Source organism: Drosophila pseudoobscura, chromosome X, assembly GCF_009870125.1.
Source record: "Drosophila pseudoobscura strain MV-25-SWS-2005 chromosome X, UCI_Dpse_MV25, whole genome shotgun sequence".
NCBI lineage: Eukaryota > Metazoa > Arthropoda > Insecta > Diptera > Drosophilidae > Drosophila > Drosophila pseudoobscura.
In genome coordinates, this window is record NC_046683.1 from 22047375 (window position 1) to 22073066 (window position 25692).

Consider the following 25692-nt stretch of genomic DNA (forward strand, 5'->3'; position numbering starts at 1 on the left):
AAATATTATCGGAACAGTATAACATATTCTTTCATATAAAAAATGTGTTTTTATCCCACTCAATTTGCAGAGTCTTTCAATCTGGTAACCCAAGCTCAAAGACCACTTCTGTTTTTTGGTAACGTAACGCCAGATCATATTTTGGATATATTTATCTTTAGAAATTTGACATTTTTTGTATTGTTTTTGTTTAACATTCTGACGTACATATGTACATATGTACATACTACAACGCATTGTAAGTTTGCGCCAGAATGGAAATTTCCATATATGTACGTATGTATGTACATATGATTTTCATAGTTCAACTTTATGTACATCGTCATGTACTAGTAATTTTTAGAAATAGATTTCCCATGTAGTTATTTTACAGGTCTTCATACTCAGACACGACCGAACATATGTAAGTAATAGTATACATATGTATGTATGTATGTGTATATATGTACATAAGTATGTACATATGTATGTGCATAGGTTTCTGGCTCTACCTTTGGTAGGGTCGACATTTCTTGACTTCTGTGTCGATACTCAGGCACCCCCCCCCCTCCCCCCGGCGGGCACACAATTCGTGTTTGTTTCCATTTTCCGTATCCCCCCACTGCTTCTGCCCCAATCCCCGAACTTGTGGTGCGTTTGTCATCTCCTCACACCGTTTCCTCTTCTTGTTACTCCTTCTTGGCTCTACATACATACGTGCATACTTTCGCCCTTAGATTATTTTTTGTGAAACGAGATCTTTAGACCGAAACAGAATTCCACACGTCAAATTGATTTTCATCTATTTTATTTACAAAATAAGAAAGAAAACAAATGACGTAAAATAAAGCGATTTATGCATGTACATACATACATATGTACGAGTATGTACGTACATATGTATGAATGTATGTATGTATGTATGTATGTACGAAATGGTTATGGTTAGAAATGTCAGGCGACACGTTTGCGTATGGTATGTATGTCGGCAACTGGGTGCGTGTGCGTGCGTGTCGAGCCATGTGCTTTGCCATTCCGTCCTCTCATCCCTCCCGGGCACAGGCCACACTCAGCCGCGCACACACACGCGTGGCGTATGCATGTAAAACTCTCTTGCGGCAACTCTCTTGCCTCCCTCCGTCTCGTCCTCACACCGAGAGGCGGAATCAATCAGCAGAAGAGGTGGGAGAGCGGGTTCGGTGCTCTCGTTATCTTTGAGAAAACTAAAAGATTATTGGGATTAGCCTTGTCGCATGTGTGAGCTCGTCTTAGTTCTTGATGTGTCTTAAACCTCTTCTCCTTTCAGCTTTTCTTGTTGTTGCTCTGGCAATGATTCTTCTCCCGCCATGCGGGGTCTGAGGGTTAGTACATACATACATACATATGTATGTATGTACGAATGTATGCACACACTTCCAGGCATACCGTACATTTCCGACACCCTAAAATATGGTAGAAGTATGCATTCGTTTAACCCCTTAAAACCAAACCTACATATTTGTAATCTTAAGTCAAGATTTCTATGGGATGGGTCGTAATTCTCCATATTCTCATTCACATTACTCGAAACCTCTACTGACTGATATTTTAATTCCAGGCCGCAATAAAAACGTCGTTATTAACATTAGCATCTACATACATACATATGTATGTTAGAAAACTAAAGGTGAATTTGATCTTTGAATTATGCTTATTGGAAAAGTTTTACAAGACGTGAAAGAATTCACATAAGCGTGTACTTCTTTTTTTGGCCAGTAGTGTACATATGTATTGCACGACGATCCATAATTGGCCCTGATGACAATAGCGATGACATAAGCCTGGAGAGGTCCTATGGCATAGGCCTAGCACTCATTCGAGTAGATGTTCATATAAGCGATACAAGATGCACATATTGAGTCAGTTGGATTTTCAAAACAGTTATTTCAGAACAATGCTCTCGGTAGATCAGCGATGGGCAGTGCACTTGTCCAAAAACAACGAGGGGGAACGTTGGGAGTTGCTGCGGAGACCGCAACTCTACATTTATACCCGATACTTAGTCCGTATGGATCTCCTCCGCCAAACGGCGCTAACATTGAACGAAAAAGAGTGTGTGCGAGAGAGACAGAAAATCAGTCTGAGCGTGACGTCGGGCGCTGCGTAGCCACTGCAAATTGATTTGTTTCTTTTGGTTATAATAATGATCCGATCTTATTCAGATTTGGCAATCTGGTAGATATGGTCATTCTCTGTGATTGTGCATTTCTAATTTTCCCGTATCCACAGATTTTCGTCGATTTTCGTTACACATAAGTGTAACAGTGACATTTCACAGAAGTCTGGATACAAAATGTCGTTGCTCTAGCTCTTATACATAGTCTTTGAGCACTAGGCGCTCATAGTGACGCTCAGACAGACATGCTCAATCTACTCGGTCATTAATGGATCAGCAATATATGTACATATGTATGTATATATGGTGACGGTCCACTTCCACTTTCACCATAAATCTAAAATACACCTATACTCATTTTGAGTATCGGGTATAAAAACAAATACCAAATACCCGCCAAAATATGTGCATATGTGTGTACCTGCTCGACTCTAGGCGTCTGAGGCGGCAGAGGCAGAGGCAGAGGCATCTCGATGAAAGGCTGGCAAGAAGGAGTACTGCTGGATTATGAGCTGATAAAATTGGGAAAGCTCGGCAACGCCCCCATTCAGCGTATTTTGAATTGGCTCTCACAAAACGCAGGCGATCCTAGTTATTACTCGAGCGATTGTGGAGACTGTCGTTCGATGGCAACTGATCAAGGGATCAAGGGATCAAGGCACGAAGGGATGATAGGGGACGCTGCGAATGCCGCCCGAATGAAGGTATTCCGCAGAAGCGAGCGGCAGAGCAGGGTGGCCACATAGGAGGAACGGGACGGAATGGAACGGAATGGAACGGAACGTAAATAACCATTGTCCCTGCGAAGCAATGTCTTGCGGCCGTTCCGCAGACACTCGGAGCTGCTTACGATTCTTCACGTTTCTAGGCGTTCTTTAGTTATTGTTAGTTAATAGCTAATTATATATCAGGTAATTTCTCTTAAGAATCATTTTATAAAGGAAAAAAATACAGATGTACATGTAATGAAAAAAAGACTACAGAGTATAGAGCGGGTAAACTTGGGGCCCATTGTTTTTGTCACAAGCCATGGCGACCTGTATATTAGTAAACACCTGGGCTTATCCACCATTTCTTAGATCTTAACATATGTACATACTATATTGGCACGATGCCCCACAGTTTGAGCTATCTCTATATTCCCAATTTATAGCAGCATATGTACATATGTACATGTATGTATGTACAGGCATGTGTTTTTATGTATCAGAGTAGCGACTACAGAGTACATTGTAGTCGACTATTGCTCCTTCGCTATAATAATAATAATGTTCTGGTTTTTTCTGTTACACTTTTCCTGTTCTGCTGCTCCTGCTGTTGCCTTGATGGCCCTCCTCATCTTTGTTCCCCTTTGTTGCTCTGACTGTGAGTGCGAATGAGAGATTTTGATGGCAACAATCCCATTCCCATTCCTATTCCTTTTCCCATTCCCATTCCCATTCCCATTCCCATAGCAACTTGTTGGCCTTTGTCTGTAAACAGACAGACACGCAAACATACATACACTCACTATATATACATACGTACGAACACTCGAACACACGCATACACACACACACACATGCAAATGTGAGAGTTTCGGTTGTTCCTGTCTTTCAGCTGTTCAAAGATTGTTAAATATCAAAGGAAACCTCCACTGGAGGAAAGGAACTGTGTTTTCCCTGCTCCCATTGAAGAAACAATTTTGTTTTTGTATACAGACATACATATACATATGTATACATACATTTTAGGTGTAGGGTGAAGTGTGACCGGGGACGGGTGCGGTTGAGGCGAGTAAAAGCCGTTTGGTGTGAGGCTATTGGTTCTGGGATAGTGGGATAATGGGTCCGAAGATCCCTGGATCTTTCCATAAGTAGGCTTCCCCCTCAGCGTAAGGCAATAAGCTCTTATATTTGTCAGGTGTAACACTCATAGAAACTACTTGCTTTGACTCTGTGCTCGCCCAAAGGAAATAAGCTGCGGAAGACAAGGGGCAATGTAAAAGTATTGATTCCAGCAAAGAGCGCAGCTGCGCGAAAGCGCGGCCAACCTGTCCTTGCATTGGTCTCAAAACTGTTGGCTCTGTGAATGTCCAGAACACTCTAAATATTGTACATACAAATACATATGTATGTACAAATACCTTTCGTACTCTAGAAGCGCTGGGCAATCGGCCTGAGCACAAGGATATTCTGGAGGCCGATATTGATTCCAGTTTTACTTGTATATTAAAAGTCACCTGAATAAAATCATTTGTGGGAAAAACTTTATGGGATAATCCTTTCATCGACCCCAGTAAGTTGTCGTTGTACTCATATCCATCTATCGCTTTCCATTCCATTCCTACCCCTATATTTGTGCTCTTCTGACTCCATTCTGTTTCTTTCCATTATCCTCGACTTGGTCCCTGCAGGCTCAGATTCAATTCATCGCCTATGCCATCATCATTCATCCGTCCTGCCCGCTACGCCCCCTGGGAACGGACTGACGACGATCCCACATGTGTGGGACACATTTCGCTGAAAAACTAATCTGCTAAAATGGAATTCATTTTTGGGAATGATTAAACTCTGCCACAGTCAATCAAGCCCTGGCTTTTTTATAGACTTTCGGCTCCTAAAATTTGATTATAATGAATTATGGTTCTCCTTTATAGATCCGGTTTTTTATACCCGATACTCAAAATGAGTATAGGGGTATATTAGATTTGTGGTGAAAGTGGATGTTTGCAACGTCCAGCAGGAAGCGTTTCAGACCCCATGAGCCATGTCTGTCCCTCCATCGCTATGAGCGCCTAGTGCTCAAAGACTATAAGAGCTAAAGAAACGACATTATGCATCCAGACTTCTGATAATTCACTGTTAAAAGTTTATTTCAAAATTTTGCCCCACCTTCCTTCCTTCCTTTCCGCCCCACAAAGGACGAAAATCATAGAGAATGACCATATCTACAAGATTGCCGAATCTGGCTCAGATCGGATCCTTTTTAAAACCAAAAGGAACAAATCTATTTGCAGACTTGCAGGATCACTGACATTCTGTCTCTCTCGCACGCACTCTTTGTCGTTCCATGTTAGCGCCGTTTGGCGGAGGAGCGCCATACTGACTAAGTATCTGGTATACATATGTAGATGTAGAGTTGCGGTCGAGGGAAAGAGGGAAGCCAAATTTTTTGAAAACCGCAAGTCCGAAAAGCTGATTAGTCCAGTTATCAATGGGCTTTTCAAATTGTTAGCCTAAGCTTACCCTCTGGAAAATACAAAATGAATCAGGAACAGCTGAGCTACATTTTTTTTTTTTTGTTTTATTTTATATTTTTATTTGTATTGCATTATTAAGGTTGGTAAAAATACGATTTTTTTAGATCAAATAACTCCTGATTTTCTTCAGTAGTGTTACCACAGCTCTCACACCCATGCCCATGGCCTTGGCAACAAAGGGTCCTTCAAGTAGAATTAGTTTCTTCGATGGAAGTGTGTGAGAGAATCAGTCGGCACTGCTCTTCCTTTTGGCAGGCGTGTTTCTGTCAATCTGCTTATTTGTAATTTGTTGTATGTAAAAAGACGTACAATTTTCTTTCTACATTAAGCAGAAAGAGACCCAGGGTAGGGCTGCCATTTTAGCTTTTTTAAGGCTATATGCATATATGTACATATACATATGTACCTCTCTCGTTCTATATAGAATAGTTGATACAATAGTTGAACGCGATACAATTTATTCACTATGTTGGGAGCACAAAGACTACGAAAGTAAGTTTTGGGCAGAGGTGCTGGCTTACAATGGCTTACAACCCCGGAAATACCACAACAACAACGAGCCCCTTGCACTAATTGCGATTATCTCTCCCTTCCCTGCAGTACTGGTGGTGGCGATTGATCTTGACCATGCCCGAACTACCTACTCCGCTGGTTCGTACATGGGTTCCATCGGTACAAAGCAGCCCGACAGTGAGCACGCGAAAACTATACTGCTCTGCCGCTGCTCTGTTTTCCGTTAGCATAGTGCTAGGGCTAGAGCAAGTGTCGTGCAATGAAGTGGAAATGTGGAGGAAATAGTAGTATTAGTTGTAGAAATAGTAGTTGAGAAAAGAAGATGTTTTTTTAAGTTCGAATGCCTGTAATAATAAAACCATTAATACAAAAAATAGTAAAACTTGCATAAGTATTCTTTAAGGAAGCTACTAAATCCAAAGAAGTAAAAATAATAATGAAATTGTGAACTGTGAGAGTTTTTAACGAGGGGGAACGTTGTGAGTTGCTGCGGAGACCGCAACTCTACATTTATACCCGATACTTAGTCAGTATGGCTCTCCTCCGGCAGACGCCGCTAATATTAAACGACACGAAAAACGCACGCAATCTTGTGCGAGAGAGACAGAAAATCAGTCTGAGCGTGACGTCGGGCGCTGCGTAGCCACTTCAAATTAATTTATTCCTTTTGGCTATAAAAATGATCCGATCTGATCCAGATTCAGCAATCTGATAGATATGGTCATTATCTAGGATTCTGCGTTTTTAGTTTTCTCGAATGTGCAATATTGTGGATGCCACAGATTTTCGTCCTTTGTGGGGGCGGAAGAGGTGGGGCGAAATAGAATGAGATATACTTGTAACAGTGACATATATATCACAGAAGTCCGGATATAAAATGTCGTTGCTCCAGCTCTTTGTCCTCTCGGCGCTGATAGGTACGACAGAGAGACAGGGCTCAATCGACTCGGCCATTGATGCTGATCAAGAATATATATACATACTTTATGGGGTCGGAAACGATTCCTTCTGGACGTTACACACATCCACTTTACCACAAATCTAATACACCCCAATGCTCATTTTGAGTATCGGGTATAACAAAATGTAGCAACAGTATGAATGTTACAACATTATACTTGCGCAATCCTAAGCGTACGTTTTGCAAGCGTGAGTTTTATTTTTAATACATTTCACTACTGCTGTAAGTTGTATAGACATGGGTGGTATGCGCAGACAAGGCGCCATATTGCCACATGAATGGAGGCCATCATTGTCATACAAGAATGAAATGGAGGGTGCTAGTGTTGCTAAAATTATATAAAAACACTAAGACCAATAAAAGCGGTTTGAGCCACTTTTGGCGTTTTTTCGAATCTGGCTTCTATTGACTCAGAAATTTGGGCAGCACTGCCCAGCGGAATCAAAAGCAGTGGCCGAGAAAGCACAGTCTGAGACAGAAGCAGCTAGTGAGAGCAGCTGGGGACATGCATTCATACATACATACATACATACATACATATGCATGTTCATGTGCATATGTACATATGTATGTGTTTGACAATGAACCTTTAATAACCCGTCAAGAGGACGCCGAACGCACAAACGTTCCCATAAATCAAGGTGGAATGAGGTCGTAATGCGGGAGGATGTGGTTGAAGAAATAGGACTACATACAGAGCGCCCCTATGCACAAGAAACATACATAGAAAGATAAATGAACAGGAAAGGGGGCACAAATAGGGCAGGACAGAGAGCAGGCGAGAAGGTCAGTCGGCAGACGTCGCTGGTCTCGAAGGAAAGAAGAGAGCAGGAAGCAGAGAGCTTAGTGGAGTGCGTGGAGTGTAGAGAGCGGCGCTCTCCTTTGGGTTTTATTTATATTCACACACATCCAAGCACAACGAAGTTTGGAGTTGTATTTGCCGTTGTACTGAGCAAAATAAGACCCAACGGAGGGGAACGTTGTGGGTTGCTGCTGCGACCGCAACTCTACATTTTTACCCGACACATAGTCAGTATGGCTATATTGAGCGAAAACGTGTCTGAACGTGTCGTCGGGCGCTGCGTAGCCACTGCATATTGATTTGCTCCGATCGACAATCTGATAGATATAGTCATTCTCTATGATTGTGCGTTTTTAGTTTTCTCGTATCTTCAATATTGTGGATGCCACAGATTTTCGTCGTTTGTGGGGGCGGAAGTGAGCGGGGCAATGTTTTGAAATATAATTGTAATTGTGACATATCACAGAAGTCTGGATATAAAATGTGGTTGCTCTAGCTCTTATAGTCTTTGAGAACTAGGCGCCAGACAGACAGGGCTCAATCGACTCGGCTATTGATGCTGATCAAGAATAGATATACTTTATGGGGTCGGAAACTATGACAATGTGTTTCTTCCATCGTCCTTCTGGACGTTATACACATCCATTTTCATCACAAATCTAATATACACCTATTAGTGTTGGGTAAACATTTCTCATTTTGGTGAACATGTTCACTTGTTCTTTTTTAGTAAGTGAGTCAACTCACTCATATTGCTCACTTGCTCTCTTAGATTACTCACTTGTTCACTTGCTCAGTTACTCAGTTGCTCACTTTCTCAGTTTCTGACTTGCTCTCTCAGTTGTTCACTATTCATGCACAGATGGTTCCAAATTTCACTATACTTTCGAATTAGCGACATAGTGAATATTTCAAAAGAGTAAACAGCTTTGCCGGTAATACAAAAAGTGTGAAGTAAACGCAAATATGAGCAAAGCTGCCAGATCGCAAAAAGCCCTTTGAGGAGCAAAATTGCGCAAAAAGTGAGTAAAAATGAACAAGTGAACAACAAAGAACAAGTGAACAAAAAAGAACAACTTGGAAGGAACATGTTCAGTTGCTCACTTAAGTGAACAACTCTTTTCTGTTCACTCACTCATGAGCAACACAACACTACCACCTATACTCATTTTGAGTATCGGGTATAAACCCTCTACGAGTAGTACTGGCGGTGACGATTGGCCATGCCCGAACTACTGATTTGGCTGGTTCCTACATGGGTACTTCCCGAACTAACCCTATGGTAAACGAACGCCGAAACACTCAAAGAAGAGACAAAAAATGTTGCTCTGTATGCTGTGCAACCCACCGCGCACCAGCCACCGGACCGGAGATCGGTTGGGATGATATGCAACGTCTCACCAGTAGACGAAGAAACAAAAAAAATCTTGAGAGCAAAATGAAGAGAGCAGGCAGCTAAAAATGATGCTGTCCTTCTCCTTCTCCTTCTCCTTTCCCTTTCCCTTTTCTGTTTTTGGTCATTGCATTGCTGGAATGTTCTTTTGCGTTTGGCGTTTGTGCAAATCAGTGCGGCTGACGAAGAGATTATAATTATTCAAATTTAGACAGTAAGCCAAAGCAATTAATTAAAAATGTATAGACTAAAAGACAAATACATATGCAGCCAAGCCTAATCGTGCTAGCGGAGAAACAGTGTCGTGCAGTGAAATAGAAAAAGTTGAGGGCCGCTAAATAGGAGAGGAAATCGAAGTTAGGAAAATGACATTGAAATGATAAATGTAGCATTCACTTTCACCGCAAGTGGTTAGTCTTTAAATATATATTACAAAATTCAAGTACACCGAAATGATCAAAATTGTACATTTCAGAGAAAAAACCAAATTGCAATTGTCCTGGTTTGGTGACTGCTGCTGTGGAGCGCCTTGAGGGAACGATGACTGCCCTTCTACCTGAAATGAGCACTTTGTGGAGTATGATTTCTATTAACTTGAAATATGAACTATGAACCAAATTGTACATTGGTTTTCAGCTCAACAAAATAGATATGTACATGTATGTACATATATTCAACAAATGCCTGTGCTGGTTGAAGCAGTCGCAGAGCAGGCTGGCACGTTCAAAAGTCTAGGAAGGCAGCAAGGACAGGGGCAAACAGTCGCCAAATATTTCCCTGTTTTAACAGACCAGGGACCTCAAGAGCTGGACATGCAAATAAACAGCACAAATAGAGGTATACATATACGTAAATATGTTTGCAATTTTAATTCCATTGCCCATTTGAAAGTGTTCTTTTTACAGATTGATGCAATAAAGAAAATGTTATTACCGAGCGGCGTTTCAAAAAATTTGAAATATGTTTTGGCCAATTAAGATGTGTTGGCATATAACGAGGATGGGCCGCAAGGCAAGTTTGCGCTAAAAAATTTAAAGAAGTTTTATGGAGTTTTGATTGGTAGGCTTTTTTGTTTTTTTGTTTTTTTTTGTATGCCTATTATATCTGTATTATATATTTATAGATGCTGGATCAGCTGAAGTCCAGCTTTGGAAGGCCCTTCAGCTGCAAAAAAACGTTATTTTGAAAACAGTACCACTGCGAACAGCAGAACATATATTTAAGTAAATTTAAAAATTAAAATGAAATGAAATGCAGATTGATAACCAACTAGAGGTACCCATTTCACTAGCTACTAGACGACCCATATCACCATATCATTGCGGGCAAAAATGGAAATGATGAAAAGCATTGTTAGGGGTTAGTAAAGAAAGTACCCCTGGTCGGTTAGTGAGTGGTGATATCACCACCTCCGAACTAGTTCCCAGTGCTGCTGGGAAAAGAGAGCGCGTTGAGTCAATTTGCCGCCTTGTATAATGCCGTCATGAGCGGGCTCAATCCCGCACACACACATGGACACACACTAACACATATGAAGCTCAGGGAGCTTATACGGGAGAAAAATGAAATGAGAGACTCCACGCAGGTCGGTGAAGCAGAAGGAGGAGCATAGCACGTCCAGGAAGCACGACCAGGTGGACTTCTACCTCACACAAGCGCTGAGCGGAAATCAGGGAGAAGACGCACAACATGTCCTCTTCGAGTGCTACAGTGTCACGCCACAAATTCGATCACTGTAGTGATTGATAGTGAGATATAGTGACGCTATAGCCTCAGACGGTGGGCAAGGATCAGCGCCGAGCCTTTTTGAAGAGCGTTTTGGCACTTTTCGCGGCTCACAACTCTCCCGCTCGTTTTTACTTCTCATCAGACGCTCTGCGCTTGCCCACAATTGCACAAATTGTTTAAAAATGTACATACATATATGTACATACATATGTACATATGGAGTTAATCAATTTTCGGAACTTATTTGGATGCCTTAGGGTCAATGTGTCACGGCCATGGCATCCAGCACATTTTGAACCATTTTTTCTCAAAATTTAGCGCACTGAAACACTCAAACACCCAATTTGGTAATTCGCTTCGATCGGTTTTGCCTAGGAAGGAATTAAACTAAGTTATTTCAAAAACTTGACTATGTTTTAGTAACAAAAAACTAATACGCTGCAGCTTAATTCTGACGCTCAGGATGTGGCAGTGTTGATTAAAAAATGATAGCACTCTTTTTTATTTCTGGGCTATGGCAACACCCACACAAAATTTGAAAAAAGAGAGAGAGAGAGAGAGCCAGGGAGAACATCTGCTTTGGAAAGATGAAAAAAATGTCCACGCTCCAAAAAGGCAAAAAGGCAAAAAGGAGGCAAGCGAAATGAGCCATGCTAAGCAAAAATATTTGTGTGTTTCCTTCACGCAATTTGTTTTACCGTTTTCTGCTCATCGTCATCCTCCGAAAGAGGGTGGTGGGGGATCCCACCATCCCGTCCCCCTTGTACGGCCGAAGATGTTGACCCTGTATAGATTACAGTGCGGGTAGTTGACCCGCTTTTGTGGCGACCGACCTGCCTGCCTGCCTGCCTCCTGCGAATGAGCCGTAAAGGCCCCCCTTAGATGGGGGCAATGATCTGGATTGCTCCAAGGGAAAATTCAAGAGGAGCCAGAAGCAGAGCCAGCCATTGATGTGGGGCAATCGTAGGGAGGGCAGATGCGTGTGAGGGATTGACCTGATTTTTTTCATCGGGCTGGAAAATGGAATACCTTAGGGGAACATTAATTGCGGCACTTTTTGGATGTATTTACAATGTCGTACAATATATGTATGTATATGTGTCCGAGAAAATGTCCATCATGCTAAAGCATATTAAAAGTCAATAAGAACAGCTTGCCATATACTTTTGCCCCGATATTATCATCCAAATTTATTGAAAACTTCACGAATTGGCATATAATTTCATTAACTGTGATGTAACCTTTTTGACTTCAACTTTTTTAACTTTTACACAAAAGGCGAAAGTTAACTTTTTCGGTAATTTTATAGTCATGTTTTCCTTCACTGTTATCACTTATAATATAACTATAAACTACCGAAAAATACCAACAAATTTAACTTTAGGTGATTTGAATAGTTTTAACATAGAAGTCAGTGAAATGATGTGTCTATTGACAGAATTTGTTTTGTTCCACCAGATTTATTAAACAATATTGGGACAAAAGTATTCGAATTTGAGTTTTCTGGTCTCGCTGAATCCTTCCATGGACATTTCCATACATGAATGCGAAACAACGATTTTAATAGCTTTCTTTAATAGCTCTGAAAGTAGAGGGATTAAGAATCTGCATATTGTATTGGTTTTGGCATAAAGCTTTTTTACCCTTGCAGGAGATATAATAAAACTGAGGAGAAGTTTGTAGCGCAAATATCAGAGCCCATAGCCTAGTACATCTCTGTACCGTAATATCATTCAATATCTGTTGTAGTCAATAAAAATTGATATTTTGTTAAAGCAAATTCGTTTTTGTATTTGAAAGTTTTGCAAATTTATTGATCTTAAAATATTTGTGCATGCACCTTGATTTAATATTATCGCGAATATAAGATTGCGCAGTTGGTCATAAAAGCACTTAACTTACCTATTGTTGAATACATGTGTATACTCAATTCTGGATATATTCTGTATTCGGAATTGTGCTAGTTCTTCTCGGACATCCAAGCCAAGGCAAGGTCTCTCAATGTGATCGCGGGACAAGCGCCAAGGTGGGTGGGCGCCAAATTTCCAAGGAGGGTTATTAGCTTCAAAAATGAATTATTTTTAAGATTTTGAAATTGCTTGGGTTTAGCTCGGTGGCATGTGGCATGTGTCATGGATATTTTGTTACTTGGCGAAAGTACGTTTGGGTAAGATAGCAAGTCATTCTTTATCTTAACCAATAACCAAAATATGTCTGCAATCTGCGTAGCGAAAGATCAATTCCGAATTGATTCTTCAAGGGAAAATTTGAGTACTTGAAGAATCACGGAAATTTATGGGGCTTTTTATGCGACATCTTGCCCAACGCACAATTGTAAGGACTTCTAGATTCAATCGAAAAATACACTTTTGTTGTCAAAATGTAGGCAGTTGACATATGCCATATGCCGAATTGAAATATTTACGGCGTATCAACAGGTCTTTTTATCAAAAGCTCTTCAATATATCGCCAAGAGAACTGTAACATGTATCGTGCTGCTTCACAAAGTAGGTTCAACAATTTCGAAAAGTAAACCGCTTTATTTTTCCAACTAACCTACCGATGCTGATGACATAATTTGTGCATTGTAGATTGATTGATCGTTAAAGAAGCAGAAGGTTTACGGACTTTCTTTTTAGAAACAAAAATAGTACATATATGTATTGGCCAGACAGGGAACTACCTACCTACCCCTTTCCTATCAGAGAGGGGACATGTAGCGATGCCGATGGCCAGGTGCAGGATTTTTTTTCAAGAAATTTTCGAGCTAAGCGTGAACAGGCGATGGTAAAAAACTATCACCTGTAGAACTTGACGAGCAAAATGGCCTTTAAAGGGGGATTGTTCTCTCTCTTTCTCTCTGCTAGTTCAATGCTAAGCTGATTATATAAATATTAATTAGACAATTGACTTAGACAATTTGACTTTATTCCCGATCTATCCTACTCAAAGAGAAGGAAAGTACACACATACTTTTTGAGTACCGGGTGTAAAGACCAGTGGAAATGGGAACGCTGTTATTTAAATGCCATGTGAGACTAAATTCCCGATGAAGTTAGCCGTGCCGCTTGCAGAGGATTGCAAATACTCTCCACGAAAGTTAAACCCAGTTGAAAGTTTGAAATTTGGGAAAACTTGCCTCTAAACTATACGAAATCGGCTATTGATCAATTCTATGGACTCTCGTATGCGATAAAAGGTAAATGTGCCACAATATAATGATGCAGTAAGGATTCTAAACAAATTTTGCATCAAAAAGTACATTTTGAAAAGTGGTGAGTACTTTATGGGCTACAGGCCATTACATAAATGTACGCGAAATTAAAATATGAAATGGATTTCCTGAATATACATATGTACATACATACAAACAAACAAACATATATATATTATATACATAAATGGTACAATGAAACAATGGTACGGTTACAATTAACTTTGTTATAACGGGACTTTCTGCTTATTTCTAGACAATTTCGGATTCATTTAATTGGCTCGCGTCGGCATCTTCGAAGCAGCCCATATCGGCCCTGTACAAGATTCGATTGATTTGGAACTGAACCGTGTGCTTGGTGCGCGTGGAATAGTTTCCAAACTTGTTACCCAGATATTGAAGAAAGAAGGCGTCGTCTGCAGACAGTGTCGGGGACGGTAGGAGAGCTACAGAGGAAGTCCTCGGAGCAGAAGCTGATGCAGAGGGTGTACTGGTCATCGTCATGGCTGCTGTAATGGGCGGCTCTGACTGGTTCAGTGATTGTGAGTAACGCATCTTATCGTGATCGATCAGTTGGTCGCCTGAGAAGTCCACTTCCACTACATCCGGCACCTCCGACTTTCCAATGAAGATGCTCTCGAACTGGTCATTGGAGAGCCGGCTACTAGAGGCCTTATCATCCTCGTCGCCCGTTTCCATGGTGGTGGTCATTATTGTGGCAGGGTCCTGCAATGAATTTGAAACGAAGAGATCAATAAACTGATGATATCCTGAGGGAATTATAAAGTAGAGTTTTCCAAAATACGATACACATGGATAAAACGACATATATGTTGCCACCGTTGCACCACGTCGGAAGAACTTCGTCAGCCTCAGGATCTGCTCCATCAGTTTGTGTCCTGTAACGACTCGTAGTCGCTCACCTCTACTCTGCTCGCGATACATGCATACATACATATGTACATTTATCGGCCCACTGTATATTTTTGAACTCAAAAAAATACCTTATCCGGTGCAACATGTCCGCTGCGATTTCTCTTAAAATTAAATTTAACGGCAGAAAATCAGTCTGGCAAATTGATTTCTTCCCTTTGGCTATAAAAATGATCTGATCTGATCCAGATTGAGCCACCGGATAGATATGGTCATTCTCTATGTTTGTGCGTTTTTAATTTTCTCGAATGTGCAGTATTGTGGATGCAACAGATTTTCGTCCTTTGTGGGGGCGAAAGGGGGTGGGGGGAAATTTTTAAATATACGTTATTTAGTGAGATCTAAACGGAATGCTGATACCAAATTTGGTTGCTCTAGCCATAATAGTTTTTGAGAATTGTGGATGCCCCAGATTTTCGTCTTTTGCCGGGGCGGAAGGGGGTGTGGCGAAATTTTGACACGAAACGGTCAAGGTCAAATATCACAGGAGTGTGGATACCAAATTTGGTTGCTCTAGCTCTTATGGGTTCTCGGATCCTTGAACTCATATTTTGGAATTGGCAAAACCGACCATGAAACCTGTGTGTTAGAGAGAGACAGAGCAAGAAAGAATGAAATTGTTTTCTTGATTCTGGCTATAATAATTATACGATCTGGTACGAATTTACACTCTAGAACATATAGTCATCCTGTACGATTCTGCGTTTTCAGTTTTCTTGTATGTATCTTTGAAATTGTGGATGCTACAGAATTTTGCTCTTTGTGGGGCCGAAGGGGGTGGGACGAAATTTCTAAATAAACCTGTAACAGTGCAATACCAGAAGTCTGGATGTAAAATGTTATTGCTCTAGATCTTTTAGTCTCTGAGACTCTAAACTAGGCGCTCATAGGCATGGACGGACAGACATGGCTCAATCGACTCGGCTATTGATGCTGATATACATACATATGTATGTATGTATGTACATATATACTTTATGGGGCCGGAAACACAAATTTTATATGTGCTCTTTTTGAGTATCGGGTATAATAAAATATTAAAAAATTGTAAATTGTAAAGCCCCATATCTATGAGAACAGTCGGTTGGGTTCACAGCCAAAAAGTTCAATTTTGTTGCATAGTGTCAGTGTAAGAAGTCATCCAGGTTCTGTTCGGTGTCTTACCATTCTGATCATTAGTTTTTTTGCTTCGGACGAGAACTGAAACATGGACGACAACGGCATGGCAGAGGCCTCATCAGCCTCAGCATTGTCATCGGAATTGGCCGGCGACTGGTTCTGGCGATTGTGGCGCAATCGCCTCATCTCCATGAGGGCCGCGTATGTGTGGTGGTGCCTCCGTTTAAGATGGCGCATAAGGTTTTCCGAATGCTTGCCGGCCATGTCAAAAAGGCACTGCAAGCAGGTACTCTTCCGCGTGTCCTCGTTGTATACGAAGTATTTATTAACGGGGTTCGAGTACTTTTTTGGCATTTTATCGGGGGAAAAACGGGCGACGTGTTGCGTTCTATCCGACGTTGCGTTCGAATAATGAATAAAGCAGTCTCAGCCGAGCAAAACCAAAAACCACACACACACACACACGAGCACAGATACGAGAAGAGAGCAGAAAACAGCGTAAACCAGAAACATGACAGAACCGAACCGAACCGAAACTAATTTGCCTTTCGCTCGTGCTCTGAGAGCGGTTCAGAGAGCGACGAAACACATGGACATGGGACGACGCACGACATATGTACAAATAAAGTAAACTGGTTTGAAACGGTTTCGGTCTGTCGGGACTGTGTGCGAAACACTAATCAGATCTTGTTGTTGTCTTAGAGGCTTATACTTGGTTTGCGTCGGTTTTTACTCTCGTTTTATGACACTTCCCGACTCTCGTTGCCCCTGCCTTGGTTCAATCTACCTCACCATACGCAGAGCTCAAGAGAATATTCTATTCGCATGTTTGAGAATCGAAATTTAGTATGTACATACATACATACATATGTATGTAAAGTAGTTCAAGAAGATGTGAGCTCCGCCCTGACTGGACTATGTACATATGTACATACATATATAGTTATTATGTACCGATTCCATATTTAGTATACATATGTATGTACATATGTACATATATATTGAAATCACTTTTTATAATATTTCAAGAATACTCAACTTCATTCCTGCAGAACTTCAACTTCATTCCTAAAGAGCATACAAATGTACAAATGCATGTACACCCAGTGGACCAAAGAGCGATAGTAAAAAGGAACTACCATAAAATGTCCGGAAACGGACTTAGAAATGATAAAAATCCGGGAGCGATAAGTGAAGTCTCGCAAAATGCTCGCAGACGGAATTAGAAAAGAGCATTTACCGGACGAAAACCGTGCGACGACCAAAGTCCCGCAAAACCATCACAAACGGATTTAAAAACGGGCACAATACGCAAGAAACGCCGGATCACGTAATAGAACATGAACGAACTGTCAAACTGCGGCCCGGCACAACGCCGCCGTTTTTTCGTTTTTGTTATTTTGTGATTAAAAACCGCAGCAGAAGGACGTAAACGGGGAGGTAAATCGTAAAAATATTAAAAAAAAAAAAGGAAAAATCGGTAAGTAAATTATTATTTATTTAATAGTATAGTATAGTGCACAAAATTTGAGTTTGGGAGCAGTATAAGACCCCAAAAAGACAACAATCTACACATTCTATGTATATATTTTTTCCTAGCCATCTTCTTGTGCATCAGGCAACCTGCGTCAACGAATATAACAATTTTCGCTGGAACTGACTTTGGACAGAGTGTCGAAGGGGCAAAAACAAAATAAATTTAATTCAATAATATAATTTTGTAATCTATTTATCTACCACCAAAATTAAAAATTGAAATTAAATTAAAAATTATAAAAAACAAAAAAAAATTGTGCGTCCCATTTCATTTTACTTTCGGCTCACAAAAGATATCATAAAAGGCTCGCAAAAGATCCGTTTTTGAGCTATCGAAAATGAAACTTTCACTGCCACAAACTGAGCGACTAGTGATACATTTTCTTATCGTTTTCAGATCTTAATTCGATAGTTTTACACGGCTGAATTTCGCTTAACTCTCGTTTGCGATATCGTTTGCGAAGTTTTGTTCCACTGGGTACACATGCATACGCTATGCATGATATGATATCTTATAACTGAAATATAGCTAACGAAGTAACGCTACATAGTACATACATATGTACATATTTACTTCTTTTCGATCTTTGGTTTCGTTTAGCATGACACAGCTGCGCTTGGTTTACGTTAATAAACCATGAATATTGTGCGAGAGTATTAAAAGAAGTTACTTACTATAGTTAGATCCGCTTTGTTTCGACTGCGATTCAAGTGCTTCCTATTCTCGGCTGGAGGATTGTACGACGGCCGATCCGGTATGTGCTGGGGGTGATAATTCTTGTAGTGACGACGCACATTGCCCGAGAGGAAGATGAGTGTCTTGTCGCAGATCCGGCAACGGCAACGCCTTCCATCCGGCTGCAAATTAACCAAAGTTCGTGTGTCCATAATCGGCGTTCGTCCCATCTTTGATACCTCTGTAACTGAAACAAAAACAATTATTAATGATGTTTTTGTACCTCTTTAAATATATCAAAACTTTTTAATATTAATAGCTTTAATATTTAGCTTTGTTACAAGCGTGTCGGTTCGTAAGATTATTTTTATTATCCTTTATTATTTATTTAAAAAAACACCTGTCCGCCTCTGTTCATATATCCAATATTGTAATTGGCTTATATAGAAAATTAAAAAAAATTTTTGTGGTAGGGGTGGCAAGCTTCTTGCAATTTTTTATAATGCTTTCTTTATTTCAAAGAGTATGTGCAGCAATGGAAAAACTGTACTTTCCGACAAGAAAGTTTTATTTAATTGTTAAATGTTCCTAAGACGCCTATAGTGTACATATTTGTATGTACATATATGAATGCGTAAACAATTATACAATGTGTGGTGGTTAAGTAAAATTAAAATTTAATTACAAAAATGTATCAGAAAAATCATGCAACTTTAAATGGTTCTTATCAATTATTGGTTCTTTCTAGGGTTAACTGTGGATCAGCAACGTCAACACAAATTAACTCCACACAAAGCGAGGGCAATAAGTACAGTTTCGATTGCACTGCGAGAGAGTGAGTGTGAGAGGGAGCATTTCGCTCAAAGTGCGACTCGTTTGGTGCATTGGAAAAATTACGCGTGCCTTTTGCATTAGTGTCTGTCTTCGTTTCTTATGTCTGTGATTGTTATTTATTATTTTCACACGGGTTTCAAATTTAAACCAACCTGATTTTTTCGTCTGTCCGGGAGGTCCTGTGTCTTGGGGTCGTGGCAAGACGACTTCTGGATGCAGGCGCTGGTAATGCCGCTTGATGTTGCTCCGCAAGCAGCCAGCGAGGGTCCTATCGCAAAGCACGCAGCGGCAAAAGTTCTTATCGGGGAATATTACCACCAAGTTGGTTACGTCAATGGTGCGCGGACGTCCCATTTGTTAGTCGCAGAGTTAAGTTTCACAAGTGAACTAAACGCGAACTCGAACGCGAATGAAAACGCCCCAAACGGAACGAGTAAAACGAGACGAAACGAACGCCGGTACGAAACACCCGGTCACTCTCTTTCGAGGCGCTCTTTGTTGTCGGCCTCTCTTCCAGCGAGGTGGAACGATGGAAACTTTTTCGAGCACGTGTGTGAAATCTGAGTGGCTTTCTGTTCAAACGAGTTTTTTTATGCTCTCCGTTTGAAAAACGCGAGAGGCTCTAGTGCCAGAGAATAGGCTCCGAATGGCAACGCAGTTTTTATTGCTATTTTTCACAGAAAGAAACACAGCCTAACGATTTAAATGATATATTCGCGAATATTTCGAGCAGCTCGCGAAAACATAACGTATAGGCGCTATTGTTTTTCGGTTTAAAATGAGGAAATATGTACATATGTATGTATGTACATACATATGTATTTATAACGCGGTTAAAGTCTACATGCTCATACTACTATATGCGTGGCTTAGTGTGTGTTGTGAAACTGTAGATGGCACGCTGCTGCAGTTCAGATTAAATTGGTCGTATTCTCTTCGGGCTCTTCGTCTCTTTTGCACACAGTCACACAGTAACACACACACACACACACACAACAAACAAACATAAATAGACATCCGCTTCACTCTTGAATTCGTACCCTAAAACCTTAAAAACGTATCAAAGAGTAGTATGAAATGAAACGAGAAGGGAGGCCGCAGCTGATGATTGATACTCTTGCAGATCGATCGTTCTTATGTCAGAACGCGCTGCGCGCCATTAGGTGAGCATATGTACATACATACATATGTACATACATACATACATACATCCATACATATGTATGTATATTCGCCTATTTTTTTAAATTATATTTTAATCATCTTAACTGAAACTGAACTGAACAGATTCCGTGTTTTTTAGTATTATTTGTATTATTTGTTGAGGGCGAGCAGCAAATTCTCAAATGGCAACGGATTCAAATGGCAATGCTGTGGCAATCCTTCAAGAATTCTTCTGATGACAAGGTGGGTGAATGTACATAGATAATATAGCAAGTATTTGAGCGTTATATTCATACATACGTATGTACATACATAGGTACAGAGACATGCTCAGAGAAGAGATATTTCTGCATACTGGATATCTCATGTTCCATTCCGAGCAGAAACTTTGGCGTTTGCATCGATCAAACTTGAATTTTAAAAATCAGTTGGTAAAAGCAGATACTAAAATGCTTGATTATTTTATTCAGATTAGAGGCCAAATATATTGCTCTCTGGTAATACATTGGCACGATGTAAGACGTTAATTTTAAAAAATTCGTTACGTATTAATTCGACTCGGAATTTTCTGATTTAATTTTAAGTCACTTCCTACCAAATTAATCTTCAAAAAGTCAAAATACATTATTTCCGGGCTCCTGTTTTACGAGGGCTGCTATCAAGGTTTCTGGCCTAGGTCACTTTTTTCCTGAGAGAAATAAAAAAGTTGCGAATCGACTGTAAAATCGAACTGATTGATCGAACGGCTTTCACAAATCGTAAGATTCTTTCAAAATGAATTGCACATAGTACCTATGTATGTATGTACGTAAGTAAAAATTTGTATGAGCGGGGAAAAAATATACAAATATTTGCTGATGCTCTAAGTGTATATTTATATAATTGGAATTGTTTGTATAAATTAATATATTTAATAAATTTGATTTTATTGTCACCTCAAATAAACCAAAACAACAACAAATTGCAAATTCCCTTTGCCAGATAAAATATCGGTATCAATAGTTGGCAAGGGTTGGCAAGTGAATGTAAACTCCGCATTAGTTATTTGAAATATTTACAAAATACCATGCGAGGTACATTCAATGCAGCAGGACCCCCAACTAGGCAGCCATCCTCTACCCGGATGGAAGGCAAGTATTTCAAGTTTACATTCCGAATGTTATTAAAGTTAGCTTTTTTTTAAAGGTATGGTCGGACTGAACATTTTAGTAAGCAAGAAGCTAGCCCGAAACGAGCAGAATGAAAAGAGTACAGGAGGCCGGACACACTCCCAAATGGCTATACAACCCATGAGTTTATGCGGCCTTTCTGAGATGGTAAGTAGAATAGGCGGTTTAGCTTTCGGGACAACCCCAAAGCAAGAGGCAGAAATTCTCAAAGTATCGCCGTTGTCTCCGATGTCTATGACCCTGCTTGGTGATGAATTGGAGGCGGAACCAAAAGCGAAACGTGCTCGGCCGTCTACTCCTCATTCTAGTTTTAAAAATCTCTGCTCTCTAAACAGAAACATTAAAATCGGTGCCTGAAACTTTTATTCAGTTTCGTCCGAAAGTAAATCATCTGCGATTGGCGACTCAAAGCGGCAGATACTGTGCAAGGCGAAGCAAACCTAATAATAATAATAATAAATAATATAAACATAAAACATAAAATAATTATTAACATAATAATGCTGAATAAAGAAATCAAGGCAAGATCCTGGAAGGGTGCTGCCAATAGCCAATATGTACATATATCCATATTGCAATTGCAAACTAAAAAAAAAACGAGGGGGAACGTTGTGAGTTGCTGCGGACACCGCAACTCTACAGTTATACCCGATACTAAGTCAGTATGGCTCTCCTCCGGCAGATGGCGCTAATATTAAATGAAACGACAAAGAGTGCGTGCGCGAGAGACAGAAAATCAGTCTGAGCGTGACGTCGGCGGCTGCGTAGCCACTGCAAATTGATTTGTTCCTTTCGGCTATAAAAATGATCCGATCTGATCCAGATCGGACGGACAGACGGATAGACAGACATGGCTCAATCGACTCGGCTATTGAGGCTGATCAAGAATATATATACTTTATGGGGTCGGAAACGATTCCTTCTGGACGTTACACACATCCACTTTTACCACAAATCTAATATACCCCAATACTCATTTTGAGTATCGGGTATAAAAACGGAGACGTCTGCAGTGGAAACTATCTTGATGTCAGTGATATCAATGTTGGCTGATCCCAACGATGAGTCTCCAGCAAATGTAGATGCCGCCAAAGAATGGCGAGAGTCTTATCATGACTTTAGCTCGCTGTGTCCGAAAACAGTCAAGAGGAGTGCTCGTAGAAAGTGGATTTGCCCTGTATTTGTATATTTATATTAAAAAATTGATACATTAAAAAGAATAACTAGAATTTGCTTTTGCGACGTTTATCAACTTCTGAAACTAATCTTCATTTTTGGTTAGTATTCGGTTATAGTCTTGCATAAGCACGTTCGGCTGTATCATTAACCACTTTTAATTGTCTAAATTTTTGTAAAGCATTTTGAAAATCTTCATTACATTATATTTTAATATTCTAGATCACAACAAAAAATTCAATCCGATCAGAGCGATTGGCCAAATATCGTATTTTCCAACTTTGACCTCAAGTCGGCAACTCTAACGTGCTCAAATCGGGCTGAACAGTTATATTATACTGTTTTATACCAAAAGAAATTAAACATGCTCTGAGACCTTCGATTCCGACCCTTTCTTTTTCGCCCATTCAATCAAGCCCAACCAACTTATATTTTAACTGCAGGTTTTAGGCGTTTGAAAATAGTTTTAATGGGATTTTTTTATGCTCATTGATTCACTTTTAGTTTTTAACATTTATTTCATTCCATTTAAGTGGGTTTCATTCTTCAAGCTCTAGAAAACAAACGCACTCTTTGGGGCTGAGTGACTGACGAGATGGGACTGCTCTGGCGCCTTCAAAAGACTCCTCCATATGCGAGATGAATCTACGTGGCCAACTCTTATGTGTGTGGGTGGAATTTTCCTATCGGTTTTTTTTTGTCGAGCTTCTTTTGGGGTTGAATGTACCCTTATATGACTTCTGTTGACTCGCCTGGTCCTTTTCCCCGCCCTCTCTCTCTTTGAAGACTGTTTGGAAAAGTCCTCCGAACACTGTTTTGCCTAACAACCCCGTGAGTAAATGCCTGGGACCAGTGTGGGGTTGGGCTGTTCTAAGGATTCGCTGCGAAGAATGAAAACTTGGGAAACGTCCCAGCCTGGACTTTAAACCCAAAGCCGGCTAAGTTTGTCTGGTGTCATTTATCCTTCCACTGTGCTCTCACCCTCTGCTGCACTTCTGTTTTGACCCAGACATGTTATGTTATGGCCCATCTTCCAGTTTGTCCGTTGTCAAAAACCCCTGCGTTGAGTACTTAAGGACAATTGCTCTTCTGGAAAACTTTTAGCAATATTAGTGTTCATATTTTCCGAGGCTAATGAAGAAAATTTGAAATGCCATTTCCTATATCGCTCAAGTGCGTGCACGAAAAATAATGCTCCACTGACATGTTCAACCGGACAACTTCCTGACTGGGAACTTAAGACTTTTCACAGTCATATTAAAAACGTTCCAGAACCTAGTAGTCTATATTCCAACAACATCAAATTCCCAAATACCTATTCGACAACACGGCACTTTTTAAGTTCAGTATAGTGCAAACAGTTGACGAGAGAGGTCGGTCTAAAACATAGAAATTTATTTGTTCTTTTGAAAAATCGAAAACAAAAACAGAAAATTAAAGCTGTTCTAAGGCTAAGCAAATGTCATAAACAGTCATTGTGCGGGATTCCGTAATGGCCCAAGTGGGAAAACTCAACCAGTGGCTTCGGCAATCATTTTCGATTTTGAAGCGGGTATTTCAGGGAGATCTTTTTATCAAGGGAAGAGTGCACGGGCCTCTGCCTCCGACTGAGGTAGGTGACACAGTTCTTATCTTTCCGCGAAAAAGATTTCCAATGGGCTCTATCCCAAAACAGATCAAGAATCAAACGCCATCGGGAAAAGGAAAGACCAGTCCCGAAGACAAAGAGCCCACAGTACCTATCCAAGGAAGATCGGAAGCGGATTCGGTGTCCGTCGAGACGGCGGTTGAAAAAGCCATGCCTCTTCCTCGAATGAGTCGGGTGATACCACCTTGCCGACAGGATTTCGAGGTACTTTCTACCCCAAAACAGGATTCTATTGATAAATCCTCGTCGACAAATGCCAAGGACGATACGGTCACGATTGCACCAGTATCTTCAGTAGACCTTTTGGTGGATTTCTTCGATACGAAATACGGCAAACGAGCTGTCCAAAGAGATTCCATGGAAATCACAACTACAACAGCATTAACAAATGGTCCGCATCCAGAAATGTGGGATCGCAGGCTTCGGTTGAAAGTGATTGCTCAGTCAAACAATATCTGTTTGTCGAAAGAATTGCCGAAGAATGACGGATTGGAGCAGGAAACCCTGGATGAAAATGGGAAGCCCTCGAAAGCTAGGTTTTGTCGAACCATCTACTACAAGCAGCGCGGCCCCAAGCAATAGGTCGCTAGCAGTGAGATCATCCAAATTCCAGTAAAAAATAATTTTTAAAACAGAGTAGCCCTGAACTGGGCTAGAACTTTGTTCTTCTTCCATTTTTCGTTTTAAAATATTTTCTTTTTGGTTTCAATTGAAGACGAGTAACTTTATAGTAAGAAGTAACAGTAGGAAACTGATGGGCCCCTTAAGGAAACCGTCAGAAAATCCCCAACCGTCGAATGCGGTAAGCGATGAGGACTGCAATGGAAGTGGAGGTGGGGTAATTCAGGTTGTTCCCGCCAGGCAAAGAAAAAAAGCCTACATCAACGAAGATGATGAAGATTCATAGGCAGTCGACCAGAAGGAGACCGATCTCCTCCAATGCTGCCTTCTACCGAGGAACAATAGAAGATGTGTAGAGTTAAACAACTATTAAATATGTGAAATTCAATCAAAGCTCTTGTAGTGGTCAGCTATTTAGTATTGCACTATCTTTTTGTCTATGGCGTCTCCAAGGGATGCTCGAAGGTATTCCCTTCTGTGTCTGATTTGCACCATCATTAAAATCCTTATCGTCAGCGTTTGTAATCTAATTTGTAGTCATCATCCTCGTGACCCCCATTCAGCCCCGTCCAGTCCAAATGTGTGGGATGGGTGGTGGCGCTTTTCAAATGTCGAATAGCATGACCGGAACGAATGAGCACGGGGATAGCAGAGTGTTATGCATTTTGCATGACCCCAACCCTTATCCGAACCCCAACTCAAACCGAACCCAAGCCTTGACAATCTCCTTGAATGCCACTCCAAATGGCTGTCCCGTTTTGTGTGCTATAAAACCAACAATGGAGGCGTCAAATGAAGAGTGGCAGATATTGTCCTGACATAGGATATTC

At 40.6% G+C, this 25692-nt stretch overlaps 2 protein-coding genes and 5 long non-coding RNA genes across 13 annotated transcripts in view; 5 read left to right on the top strand and 2 right to left on the bottom strand.

The window, feature by feature from the left end:
• The window catches only part of LOC26532519 (uncharacterized), a 29071-nt gene extending 17261 nt beyond the window's left edge, over nt 1–11810 (top strand). For 2 of the 5 annotated variants that reach the window (XR_004470780.1, XR_004470779.1), the window contains exons 3-5: nt 9520–9621; nt 9681–9881; nt 9936–11810. This is a non-coding gene — a long non-coding RNA (uncharacterized lncRNA). Of the gene's footprint in view, nt 1–9144; nt 9455–9519; nt 9622–9680; nt 9894–9935 lie in introns of those variants that run through there. The other 3 variants (XR_004470782.1, XR_004470781.1, XR_004470783.1) reach the window with 3 other exon arrangements.
• Nucleotides 11811–11933: 123 nt separating this feature from the next.
• On the bottom strand, nt 11934–13937 carry LOC26532162 (uncharacterized). Its single transcript, XR_001452463.2, has 3 exons — nt 12675–13937; nt 12416–12512; nt 11934–12354 (listed from the first exon to the last, which is right to left on the bottom strand). It is a non-coding gene; the product is annotated as an uncharacterized lncRNA (long non-coding RNA).
• A 94-nt stretch (nt 13938–14031) lies between these two features.
• Nucleotides 14032–19580, bottom strand: LOC6901842 (uncharacterized). 2 transcript variants are annotated; one of them, XM_002133344.3, is made up of 3 exons: nt 19237–19580; nt 18250–18497; nt 14120–14712 (listed from the first exon to the last, which is right to left on the bottom strand). In XM_002133344.3, exons 1-3 carry the CDS (start codon nt 19436–19438, stop codon nt 14239–14241), a joined length of 924 nt encoding a protein of 307 aa, XP_002133380.3. In that variant the 5' UTR covers nt 19439–19580; the 3' UTR covers nt 14120–14238. The 2 variants fall into 2 exon arrangements, with proteins under 2 accessions (XP_015040880.2, XP_002133380.3); XM_015185394.2 differs by lacking the exons at nt 18250–18497; nt 19237–19580 and adding an exon at nt 16084–16453 and having other exon boundaries at nt 14032–14712.
• Nucleotides 16453–17760, top strand: LOC117185192 (uncharacterized). The gene is made up of 3 exons (XR_004470786.1): nt 16453–16957; nt 17091–17518; nt 17638–17760. It is a non-coding gene; the product is annotated as an uncharacterized lncRNA (long non-coding RNA).
• Nucleotides 19581–19780: 200 nt separating the features above from the next.
• Nucleotides 19781–21320, top strand: LOC26534117 (uncharacterized). Of its 2 annotated transcripts, none has more exons than XR_004470775.1 (3): nt 19781–20247; nt 20388–20491; nt 21230–21320. It is a non-coding gene; the product is annotated as an uncharacterized lncRNA (long non-coding RNA). The 2 variants fall into 2 exon arrangements; XR_004470776.1 differs by having other exon boundaries at nt 19995–20247; nt 20372–20491.
• A 114-nt stretch (nt 21321–21434) lies between these two features.
• On the top strand, nt 21435–21981 carry LOC117185193 (uncharacterized). Its single transcript, XR_004470787.1, has 2 exons — nt 21435–21564; nt 21753–21981. It is a non-coding gene; the product is annotated as an uncharacterized lncRNA (long non-coding RNA).
• Nucleotides 21982–23934: 1953 nt separating this feature from the next.
• LOC26532486 (uncharacterized) lies at nt 23935–25255 on the top strand. Its single transcript, XM_015185395.2, has 2 exons — nt 23935–24205; nt 24269–25255. The coding sequence occupies exons 1-2, from the start codon at nt 24086–24088 to the stop codon at nt 24821–24823; spliced, it is 675 nt and encodes a 224-aa protein (XP_015040881.2). The 5' UTR covers nt 23935–24085; the 3' UTR covers nt 24824–25255.
• The last annotated feature ends 437 nt before the right edge of the window (nt 25256–25692 follow it).

Bases quoted from the DNA above. Each gene is read 5' to 3' on its own strand.
- LOC6901842 (XM_002133344.3), bottom strand. From the start codon at position 19,438: ATGGGACGTCCGCGCACCATTGACGTAACCAACTTGGTGGTAATATTC. The intron at 18,498-19,236 runs GTTGGTTTAAAT...TTTTTGTTTCAG, and splicing joins CGGACAGACGAAAAAATCAG to TTACAGAGGTATCAAAGATG. The intron at 14,713-18,249 runs GTAAGTAACTTC...AATTCATTGCAG, and splicing joins ACAAAGCGGATCTAACTATA to GACCCTGCCACAATAATGAC.
- LOC26532486 (XM_015185395.2), top strand. From the start codon at position 24,086: ATGGCCCAAGTGGGAAAACTCAACCAGTGGCTTCGGCAATCATTTTCG. The intron at 24,206-24,268 runs GTAGGTGACACA...ATCCCAAAACAG, and splicing joins GGCCTCTGCCTCCGACTGAG to ATCAAGAATCAAACGCCATC.